The sequence below is a fragment of the Canis lupus genome, chromosome 7 (genome assembly GCF_003254725.2).
Source record: "Canis lupus dingo isolate Sandy chromosome 7, ASM325472v2, whole genome shotgun sequence".
Taxonomy (NCBI): Eukaryota; Metazoa; Chordata; class Mammalia; order Carnivora; family Canidae; genus Canis; species Canis lupus.
Window position 1 is genome coordinate 80,373,729 of NC_064249.1, and position 11,895 is coordinate 80,385,623.

Below are 11,895 nucleotides of genomic sequence, written 5' to 3' on the forward strand. Positions count from 1 at the left end.
TAAAATATCAGGGCGTGGAACCCACTTGCAGAGAGCCTGATTTCAGGGACTTGGGGTCCAGGGTAGGCACTGGCATTTGTGCAAGCTGCCCCTGGCGACCGTACCGTGCAGCCAACTTGGAGACCCACTGTTGGGCCTCGCCATTTGATTCCCGCAGCGCCGGGCCCCCGCCGGGTGGCCGTCCACACTGCAGGGCGCACTGGGGCTCCGGCCTCCGCGGCTCCGCCCACCCAGGCCCGGCCCCGCCCACCCCAGGCCCCGCCCGGGTCCCCCGTCACCTCGGCCCCGCCCACCTCAGGCCCCGCCCCGCCCGGAAGACGCCGGAACTGGAGCCTCCGCGGAGCCCGCGTTCCGGAAGCGCCGAGGTGCGCCTGCGCGGCGCCGCGTCCGGGCGGGCACTTGGAATCCGGCTCCCGGAGTGGCGGGTCGCGACCCTCGGCTTTCCAGGCGAGTCCCGGCGGCCCGCGGTCGCGCCGCGAGTGGCTCTGCCCTCGGGCCCGCGCGAGGGTGGCGCCTGGCGTCGGGGTCCGGCGGAAGGCGGGGGGCGGGCGCTCCTCCCCACCTCGCGGCCCGGCCCGGCCCGGCGCCGCGCTCTCCGGTGGGGGTTGAGGTTCCCGTGTAAAGACCGCGTCGGCGCCGTCTCGATGACGTAGGAGTGGCGCGTGTGTGCCCCGAGCCGCCGTGCTGGGTCCGGGATGCGCGGATCCCAGAAGGTCCGGCCCGGCCCGTACTGCACTCGGGCTAAAAACTGCGTTTCGCAGGACCGGCTGACATTCGGTGTCCCTGCTTTTCAAGGAGCTGGGATCCCCTGGGTATTCGCTGTCACATCTCGAACGTGAACAGGTTCGGCCTTGCTTTTTTTTTTTTTTTTTTTTTTCTCCCGTAAGCGCCTGTGTCTTTCTTCACAGGCTCGAAGTCATGGCGTCCTCCGATCTGGAGCAGCTGTGCTCGTGCATCAATGACAAGATCGGCAACATCAAGAGAATGTTGTCCCTGAGAAACTGTGGTAAGTGGAACAGGCTCCCCCCGTCCTCCCCAGTTTCCCTCCGCACCCCCGAACTAGGTCCGCAGCAGCAGCAGCTTCCACATCCTGCCTGGCCTGCGGCCGGCCTCCTTGCTGGACCCCATGGAGATTTACCTCCTTCTCACGAAAGCTCAGCTGAACACATGGCAGAGTGTTTCTTGTATCTTGCATTTCTGGGTGTTTTATTACAGGGGAGGAGTTTGCCGAAATCAGAAGACTCGGGGGACACTCTGTACTTCCCTCTCCCTCACTTCTCTTCCATATTACTTAGAAACGAGGTCTTAAGGGCACCTGACTGGCTCAGGGGTTGAGCATCTGCCTTCGTCTCAGGGCAGGATCCTGGGGTCCCGGGATCGAGTCCCACATCGGGCTCCCCGCATGGAGCCTGCTTCTCCCTCTGCCTGCGTTTCTGCCTCTCTCTGTGTCTCTCATGAATAAATAAATAAAATCTTAATAATAAAAAAAAAAAAACACTGATTTAAGAAAGAAGGAAAAAAAGGAAGGAAATGAGGTCTCGAGATTATCCATGGAGCTTTGTAGTGGCAGCATCGTAGCCAATGGGGTTTATCCCAGGCGCGACTGTTGCTAAAAGATTATCCGTGGAGATAGGTCCTAAGGACTGCTTTCCCTCAAGTGTTTCTGCAAGGTAGAGCTCTGGTCCAGGAGTTTACTTGGATACGCTTGAGTTAAAGAGGACAGTATGTGAACACTTTTCTGTATACTTTATTTCTCATTCTCTTTGTTTGTTAATAGGTCAAGAACCTATCTTGAAGACTATGTTAGATAAAATAGGAGATGAGATCATCGTAGTAAATGAACTTCTAAATAAATTGGAATCAGAGATTCAGTATCAAGAGCAAACCAACCATTCACTCAAGGTAATGTTTTTCGAGCAAAAAAAAAAAAAAAAAATGAAAGGGCAATGAATACAGACTCCTAATCACCAGGGAATTCTGAAGGATTCTTGAAATTTAAAATGTTCTTAGTTTTGTAAATCATCATTAATGGTATAAAGCGCCACTTGCGGGATCCCTGGGTGGCACAGCGGTTTGGCGCCTGCCTTTGGCCCAGGATGCGATCCTGGAGACCCGGGATCGAGTCCCGCGTCAGGCTCCTGGCATGGAGCCTGCTTCTCCCTCTGCCTGTGTCTCTGCCTCTCTCCCTCTCTCTCTCTCTCTCTCTCTCTCTCTCTCTCTGTGTGTGTCTCTCATGAATAAATAAATAAAATCTTTAAAAATAAATAAATAAATAAATAAAGTGCCACTTGCATTGTATCTTACTAGTGTAAAGGATGCCAGAGCTCCCCAAGTGTTTCTTTTTTTCTGGTAGTACCCAAAGAAATGGGACTGTACTAAAAAGGGAAGATTTCCTAAATAATTCTTGGTAAGTTAATTAGTGATCTGTTAGAGTGGTGTGGAAGGAACACCTAGGGGCAAGAAAATGGGAATCTTGCCCTGGTTCCCTTTAGCACCCTCTGCCACCCTGAGAAAGCCAGTCTACCTCTGGGGGTCTTGTCCTCATTTGGAAAAAAAATGGGTCACACTGAACTATTTCTTATTTCTATTCTCCATCTCTTTAAAAATGTAATGTCAGGGACACCTGGGTGGCTTAGGGGTTGAGCATCTGCCTTCGGCTCCGGGCGTGGTCCTGGAGTCCCAGGATCGAGTCCCACATCGGGCTCCCCGCATGGAGCCTGCTTCTCCCTCTGCCTGTGTGTCTCTCTCTCTCTTTGTCTCTCAGGAATAAATAAATAAAATCTTTAAAAAAATAAGATAAAAAAATAAAAATGTAATGTCAGGATTCTCAAGTAAAGAAAAACTTGAGTCTCGTTCACACATTTTGTTCTAAATAAGCTTTCTAATTGACTAAGCTAATGAAAGTGTCTGTGTACTTCTGGAAAATACGCAGTCTGTACATAGTTACTTCATGCTGTTAGGGCCATTGACCCATTGAGTGGGATTGAACAAGGTGGCCTCTGTGGTCCGTCTCAGCCTTATAATCCTTAGGATCTGTAAAGATTTTTCAGCTACGGGAGTGGGCATGAGTATGCCTAACCTGCTATCAGTTGAAATGAAATTGTTGGCTTTGAACATCATTCAGCTCTTTGAAAGAAAGGTGTCCTGTCAATTTAAAACAAACCAACCTACCCAAGAGTGCTTTAGTAAGAGGGTTTAGTGTGTGCTTAGAGAATGTTAAATCCAGAACTGAAGGCTTTTTAGAATTTTTTTTTTCATAGTACAATTGAGAATCAGATGACAGGAATCCAAAGGTACAGAGTATTTTACTTATTAAATTTGCACGAGGGGGTGCCTGGGTGGCTCAGCCAGTTCACCGTCTGCCTTGGCTCAGGTCATGACCCCAGGGTCCTGGGGTGGAGCCTCATGTGGGGCTCCCTGCTCAGCAGTGGGTCTGCTTTCCCCTCTTCCCCTCACCCCACTTGTGCTTTCTCTCTCACTTGGGCTCTCTCTCTCTCAAATAAAATCTTTTTTTTTTTTTTTTTTTCAAATAAAATCTTTTGAAAAATAATTTGCATGAGTTCAGAGCCTCAGGTTCTAGTGAAAGGTAAAGACAACACAGAACAAAAAGCAGTGATGATCCAGTGGAAATCTCCGTGCAGCTCAAGTATGTGCATGTCAGCAATGGCAGCTCCAAATAGCGTCTCGAATATGCACCGTGGGCACGCATCGTCACCCTGGCACCGCTGTCCAGATACACTGGGAGATGTGTGCTAAGCCAACAAAAGTAATTCACCAGAAGGACAAACATAAATCCTTTATATATTTGAAGTTAAATGTCAGCTGTCCCTGTTGTAATGTGATTATAATGGTTCTCTGAAAACCAGTAGAGAAAGCTGCTAGATTGCCATCCGAAAACAGCTCTTAGGGCAGCCCCGGTGGTGCAGCGCTTTAATGCCTCCTGCAGTCCAGGGTGTGATCCTGGAGACACAGGATCGAGTCCCACGTTGGGCTCCCCGCATGGAGCCTGCTTCTCCCTCTGCCTGTGTCTCCCCCCCCCGCCCCCCCCCCTCTGAATAAATAAAAAAATCTTTTAAAAAATGTCTAAAAACACAGGCAGGGGTGCTTGGGGGGCTCAGTCAGTTGAGCCTCTGCCCCTGCCCCCACCTGGTGCGCTCCATCTCTCTCTCTCAAGGGAACAAACCCACACAGGCAGGACAGACACTAATTTGGGAGCTTTTTTTTTTTTTTTTTAATTTTAGGAACTCTGTGAATCTCTTGAAGAGGATTATGAAGATGTGGAACATCTCAAGGAAAACATTCCTCCCCATTTACCTCAAATAACAGTCAGCCAGAACCTGTAAGTGTCTTTATAATTATTCTTGCTCTCTGCATCTAGAAAACTCTTAAAACACCTCAACTCCTGTCGTTTTTTCCTGTACTTGGGATGGTTTGAGTGATCACGTTAGTGTTTGTTCGTTTCTCTGTGTCTGCACCAGTCTTCTGGCTGTCTCTGCGGAGCTCGTCGCCCCTCTTTCCCACGGACAAGCATCTGCTAGGCTCGCTTTCCCCACTTCTCATTTCTTTCCCTCTGAGCAGTTTGTCAACCTCGGCTCCCTTAGGCCAGATAATCCTTTGTTAGGATAGTGAGGATGTTTGGTAGCACCCCCAATCTCTGCCTCCCACCTAGGTGTCATCCACACCCCCACCTCCCTTGCCCCCCCCCCACCCGTGACAATAAACAGTGTCTCCAGACATTGCCATATGTCTTCTGGTGACACATTCTCCCCTGACCCCCAAGAACCAGTGTCTTAGGGTAAAAATAAGCTGAATAAACGTCCCATCTTAAAAACAGCCAAAGGAAGAAAAAAAACTTAGCTTCACTGTCCCCCTCAAACTGGTGGCCGCTGTCTGTTCCCTGACAGTATATGTTCCTGCCTCCCCTTTCCCCAGACCCCTAAGTCCATCTCTGGGCTGCTGTTACTACCACACTTAGGGAACGGACAGAAAAATCCCCTTCAGCCCTGATCCTTCTTTTCAGGTTTTATTTCACTGTCTCTGTGTTTCTGGAATTCTGTGTTCTGTCCACCGTGGTGCTTCACTGCCCTGCGTCTCCTGTTTCTCTGCCCTCCTCCAAATATCGGGTGTGTCCTGAAGCTACGTCTGGCTCACGCTGACCTCACACCACCATCCGTGCTCTCAGATGTCCAGCTCCAGCCTTGACGTGACGCCTGCTGCTTTAATTGCTTGCTGGGAGCCTAATGCACAAGCTGTCCTCTTGAGCTCTGCACATCTAAGGCCAAACTTCTCTGTTCCATGTTACCCAGCCATCACGCCTGCCGCCTCCTGACCCCTGGCGGGAACTCGGTACCTCCGGCCTGTCCCTGTAAGGTTGTACCTTACAGACCCTTCCTTTATCAAAGAGGCAGTCATCCTGCTGGTTATGATAATCCTACCCTTGTATGTATGTTTCTATAAACAATATACTGCTTACGTTTGAAGAACTGGAAGGCAGGCAGGAGCCTAGCTGTAGGAGAACCACAGGACTGCTCATGGTTGAAGTTCTCCAGGAGAAGATTCAAGTGCCTGGCATGATCAGGGTCCCCTGCAGGTTGCCTGCAGGAGGAAGTGATGGGCAAGGTCCTGAATGAATGCCAGGAACAGGCAATCACAGGAGATCTGCCAGGATTGTGTGGGTGGGACATCAGACATCCAGCAGGAATATGGCCTGGGGAACAGTCAGAATTTCCTTCTTCTGACCTTAGTGTGGCTTATTTTCAGCTTTCAGCAGAGGTTAGAGCAGAACCTTTTTATAGGTGGAAATGATTCTTTTCAGATGATAACAGCTGAAAGGGCATGAAGGAAAAAACTCAGAAGCTTCCTTAGGACCTGGTGAAGACAAGCGAGCACAGATAAGAATCAGCCAGACTCACCAAGAAGTCTCTCTCCTCTTACCCTCATGGAAGGTTGATGGTACCATAGTGTTGGGCATCTTCATCTTGGGCGCCTACAGTGTGGCCTGCCTCACTCATAGCACCTCACTTGGGCCTGGTTGCCCTGTGCTTGGTGTTCAGCTGTCGTCTTGGGAGCTCATCTCCCTGTCTTGGGATTCCCTTCACTTGCTCCTGGGTTGGATCTACTCTTTCCTGTGTCTCATTTATTTTTTTGGAGCAGTCGAGCCAGCCATGGCTTCACTTACTGCTACCAAGGGTCCGTTCCTTCCCTGGCAGCCAAATAACCCAGAAGCTACCGCCTATTTCTAGACTTTTAGCTAGTGGGGTAGAAGCTGTATTAGGCTTCTCAACTGACTCCAAAAATTGGGTAGGACTGAATCTAAGAGTTCCATGCTCATTGCTGGCAACTAAAATGAGTCTGCAACAGGCAGGGACTGTTGGGATATATTATTCAGTGGGATAAATTAGAGAAGTATAAAATGATTATTGATTCTGTGTCCAAAATTACAGGGTCAGGAAGAGAAGCTGTTGAGAGGTTAAGATCAACTTTACACATAGTGACTTTGAGGAGCCAGTGGGATAACTGATGAAGATGTTTAGCATAGGTACTGCATACACCTGTGTTTGGGGTTTGTAAATAGAATTCTGTTACTGAGGATTTGGGGGGTTTAATTTTTCAGTGTTCTCTTCACTCTTCAGATCTTCATGAACAATAGGAGTACTGGCAGCAAAAAGTGTTGGCTGTAACATTATTATAACAATAAATCTTGTATTTGTTACTGATTATGTTCAGTTGGGAAAACTTTGTAGTGTGCTGCAAAATTCTGGTGATCACTTGTCCATCTGTTCGTGTATCTCTGTTCGTAGAGCTAATGTGTCAGACCTTGACCCTGAAGAACCAGTCAAAGTTGAGGAACCTGCACCCACAAAGAAACCCCCCAAAGAACAAAGAAGTATTAAAGAAATGCCATTTATAACTTCTGATGAATTTAATGGCATTCCAGCGTAAGTATTTAAGATAGAATTTTAACCTTTAACTCTTCAATGGTCAACATACGTGATTGTTTAAATCTTAAAGCTTGATTTTGTTCATAGCATGCTGTGTTCAGATGTTGATCTTTTCTAGAATAGTATTACATCACACTATGAAAATGCAGGAAATCTTTTGTTGAAGATGCTTAAATCATGTTTTTTATTTGGTTCTAAAACTTTTCAGTGCAAGATCTAGAGATGGGTCCGTTTATTGCAGAGTCCTCTCGAGGACTGTTTTATGATATAGATTTATCCAGTTACATTTAAAAGTAGCCTCAGTTTTGCTGTAATTTTAAGGAAAGTGCTGTATAATGTTTAAAGTTCTGTCTTTTAGTTAACCAGTACTTAAGACCCTATTTCAAATTGCAGTATTAAGTCTCTAGGTAGAGAGTAGAGATGAATACATCCAGGTACATATAGGAAAGTTGACTGATACATTGTGGTTCTGTTTAATTTTTTAGCTGTTGAGATATGTCTGGTTTTATGTGGAAGTTGGTGTCTGTATATTATTTTTATATATTTTATATATATATATGATTTTATTTATTCGTGAGAGACACAGAGAGAGGCAGAGACACAGGTAGAGGGAGAAGCAGGTTCCCTGCAGGGAGCCCGATGTGGGACTCGATCCCAGGACCCCAGGGTCACACCCTGAGCCAAAGGCAGACGCTCAACCACTGAGCCACCCAGGCATCCCAAATATATATATTTAAAGACTTATTTATTTGGAGGAGGTAGGACAGAGAGGGAGAAAGAGAACCTCAGACCAACTCCCTGCATTCACTGAGTGTGGAGCCGGATCCGGGGTTACATCTCATGACCCAGAGATCATGACCTGTGCTGAAAAAAAAGTCAAACACTAAACTGACTGAGCTACCCAGGCGCCCCTATACATTTTGTTTTGTGAAGAGTTCTACTAGCTTGGCTTGTGTATAAGCATAAACATCTTTCAAAGAAAATAATTTTGTAAAATGATTCTTTAAAAAAGTTAATCATATACTTATTTGCAGGTACATGAAATCCCGCTTAACCTATTGTCAAATTAATGATGTTGTTAAAGAAATCAACAAGGCAGTAGTTAGTAAATACAAGATTCTACACCAACCAAAAAAGTCTATGAGTTCCGTGGCCAGAAATCTTTATCACAGATTTATTGACGAAGAAACAAAGGATACCAAAGGTAAGAATGATAGCATATATATGTGTGCATGTCAGCTGTTTGGAGTATAACTAAATCATGAGAAAATCAATTCTAGAAAACTCTGAATCTAGAGGGGTCATTCTCAGCCAGGGGTGGTTTTCCCATAGGGGCACGTTTTTGCCCTCTCCGGAGACGTTTTTGGTTGTTACGGCTAGTGCTGGGGCTGCTACTGGCATCTAGAGACTACTGACGCTGCTAAAGTGTACTTGACTACAGTGCCCAAGACCGCTCCACGGAAAGAGGCAGAGAACTCCAAATATCTGTAGCTTCAAGGCTGAGGAACACTGCTTTAGAGTGTATTATGAGACTTTACCCAGTGTTTTCAGAATTAGAGTTGTAGTGGAAATAGTTTGGCTGCTAATACAGTATTCGCCGTGTGCCAGGTAGTGTACCGAGAGCTCTAGTCCTCACACCTTAGGGACACGTATGGTTACCCCCGTTTCTCAGACGAGGCAGAGAAAGCATCAGTTACTTGTCCACGGGCAGCCAGTTAGGGGACAGAACTGCTGGGGGTTTCAGTCCCCGAAGCACTAGCCCATATTTCATCTCGAAAAGTTACGTGTTCAGAAGAGACCAACAGTGAGCCAGTAATATAATAGGCAGTTTCTGAAATGCTGCAGTAAACACTGCAACTTCGGCTGAGAGAATACTGATTATTTTAGCAAGAGTACCTGTTCTCACTTTGGTTGCCTAATGATAGTAAAAATGGTCAATGACCAATGACACAATGTTACTTGTGTTTACAAACGTAACGCATCAAAGACTCATCTTGAAAGTTATCCTTATGAAAATGAACACTACTCTCTTTATTTTCAGGTCAATATTTCATAGTGGAAGCTGATATAAAAGAGTTCACAGCTTTGAAAGCCGACAAGCGGTTTCATGTGATACTGAATATCTTACGACATTGCCGGAGGCTTTCAGAGATCCGAGGGGGCGGCCTCACCAGATACGTTATAACCTGAAGCCTTATGGTCTGGCCAACTGTAGGGTATAGAGGCCACTCCTGGAGCTGCCTTATATGTAATTTCTTTATATATGATTTCTTTGGCTTTTTTTTTATAGTTTCCTATAAAAGTAAAACATTTTAGTAAATAAAGCAGATATATTTTAAAATTCACTTATCTTTCAGCACCTATTTAACCCCCTACCAGAGGAGCCTCTGTGCTAGGTATATAATGATGAATGAAATGAAAGAGATGATAAAATAACATGTAAGTAATTTGATAGTTGTCCTGGAAAATGGAGGGGGGGGGGTTGGATTGCAAGAATTTAGGATGTTTCTCTCCGCACTTAGAGGGAGTGTCTGGCTATATGTGTTTTAGTCCTTGTTCTCCAGAGGTGCAAAACCAATAGGAAATAAACACAGAGGGGCATGATGGCAGATTGGTCCATGTGATCACAGAGGCTGAGAAGTGCCCCAACCTGCCGTCTGCAAGCTGGAGACCCAGGAAAGCCCATGGGTAATTCAGTCCTAGTCTGAAGGCCCGAGAACCAGGGAAGATGAGATGTGACGGCTCCAGCAGTGAGGCAGGAGGAAACAAAGTGAGTTCTTCCCTCCACTTTTGATTGTATTCAGGTCACTCACAGATTGGATGATGCCCACCTGTACTGGGGACAGCAGTCTGCTGAGTCCAAACACCCCCACAGATGCGTCCAGAAATAAGGTGTAATGTGGCACCCCATGGCCAGTCAGGCAGGTTGACACGGAAAGCTGACCATCACCGTCTGTGCTCTCTGCTGGGCAGGTCGATCCTTGTAGCAGAGGGAAAAATCCTGTCCTAGGCCTGGTGGCCTGGTTCCTACTGTCACTGTGATAACTGTGTGTTATAGGCACGACGTAGTGTTATCCTTTCTTCCTAATTTAAATGTAGGTGTGTTTAATATTTCATGTCTTTCTACATATGAAAACAATGGCATTATCCCTTTACTTTGCTGTTTTAAGTCTTGCTTGATTTTTCTCTGTAAGAAAAAAAAAACACTTTATCTGCTTGAACTATTTCTTCCTAAAACTCATAGTGAACAGCTGTGGCAATAAATGTGTCTGATTCTTGTAGAATGGGTACCGAGGTGAGCAATTAGTCCCTAATCATTAGCATGTAATTTGTTACATTAATCTGGGCTTACATTGGTAGACTTGTGTTCATCAAAGAGTAATAAAGACAGTTTTCAAGCAAAATGACAGGCTCGTTCTTATTTTTGAAAATAACATTTTTAAAAATCTAATTTTGGATGCATCTTGAGGTCTTGGGGCTCTGCCCTCAGATGCAGCCCTTGTCCTTTGCCCTCCGTCTTCTCTCTGGTAGCTTACAGCCTCAAGCTCCTTTCCTCTGCAGTCTGTGGACCCCACAGCATGGCTCTCTCCAGAACTTTGGGAGAACTGTCCCTTCTGATGGCTCTGCTGCTGCAGGGCATGGATTCTGGCTGGCTGTCACCAGCTGGGTGCCAACTGAGCCTGGGGCCTGGCTTCATACCTCCTAACCCTACGAGCCCATGAGCCTGGGAGCCCAGGAGGCTTCTATACTGAGATACTAATTTTTACCTGTGAAGTTTTTCATCTGTTCCTGAAAGGTTCTGGGTTGGTTCATTTTTAAGTTGGCTATTCATAGATAAAATGTTTTTTTGTAGGTAACATAGTCTAGTTGAAAGTGTTTATGGTACATCACAGCCACTGTCCTTTTTGACCTCTCCTTAGGATGCTGTGTCCCCTTTAACATTTCCATAACTGTACGGTATCCCCTCAGCTCCTTTTGGCTTCATTAGGTTTGTATGTCTAGATGTGGATCTTGTCTTCCTTGCTAAGACAAAGAGGTAGATATAATCTTCCATGAAGAGAATCTAGCTGTCACTCCTTGTAGCAGATTGTGTATTACAGAGATGGAAGGGTCCATTACCCACCCCCCTCCCGCCGCCCCAACATACTCCTTCAATGTGGTATCAACACTTCCAGGAGACAAGAACCTTGTTCCCTCCCTTTGCCTCTGGGTGTATCCTTGTAGCCTCAGCCAGTAAGATGGAGAGGAAATGCCGCTGCATGATTTCCAAGCTAGCTATTAAAGACAATGTGAGTTCCATCTGTTTCTTTCTTGGGATGCTTGTCTTTGGAACCTTGTCACCATGTTGGGAGAAAGCCCAGGTTACATGGAGAGACTGCAATAACTGCCAGCACCAGCAGTCATGGGAACAAATGATTCCAGCCGTCAACATTCAGGTATTCTTGCTGAGGTCCCAGGCATCAAGGAGCCAAGACAAGCTGCCCCCACTGTGCTCTGACTGAATTCAGGACTCACAGAAATCATAAAAAGTAAGTGATTCTAGTGGTTTAAAGATACTGTTTTTGCAGTTTGTTGTACAGCAAGTGAGAATGGGAACACGACTCAAACCTAGCCTCACCAACAGTAGAACATACGTGTGCCCCCTGGTGTGACACAGTAGCAAGTAGGACCACCTATGAAGCATGATCGTCAAAAACATTAAATAAGAACCTGATGAAGACGGGCTTTATCATCTAGTTTATAGGAAACACGGGATAGACGAGCTAAATGCCATCATGAAGAAATAATCTAACATTCAGATATAAATAATCTGATCTCTTAAAAACAAGGCAATAAAATGGAGGCGATCCCGTTCCTGCTTAGGAAGGCCTAAGAGCCTAACCAAGTGTAAACCATGACCTAGGGCACTTGGTGGCTCAGACAAGCTGAGTGTCTGATTCTTGGTTTTGGCTCA

The 11,895-nt window shown here is 46.2% G+C and overlaps 1 protein-coding gene across 2 annotated transcripts; it reads left to right on the forward strand.

The window, feature by feature from the left end:
* Nucleotides 1-305: 305 nt before the first annotated feature.
* On the forward strand, nucleotides 306-10,345 carry SKA1 (spindle and kinetochore associated complex subunit 1). 2 transcript variants are annotated; one of them, XR_004817424.2, is made up of 8 exons: nucleotides 306-447; nucleotides 909-1,006; nucleotides 1,778-1,902; nucleotides 4,242-4,339; nucleotides 6,801-6,938; nucleotides 7,976-8,145; nucleotides 8,983-9,189; nucleotides 9,299-10,345. XR_004817424.2 is itself a non-coding variant. In XM_025429655.3 (7 exons), exons 2-7 carry the CDS (start codon nucleotides 919-921, stop codon nucleotides 9,129-9,131), a joined length of 768 nt encoding a protein of 255 aa, XP_025285440.1. In that variant the 5' UTR covers nucleotides 306-447; nucleotides 909-918; the 3' UTR covers nucleotides 9,132-10,345. The 2 variants fall into 2 exon arrangements, 1 of the variants encoding a protein (XP_025285440.1); XM_025429655.3 differs by having other exon boundaries at nucleotides 8,983-10,345.
* The last annotated feature ends 1,550 nt before the right edge of the window (nucleotides 10,346-11,895 follow it).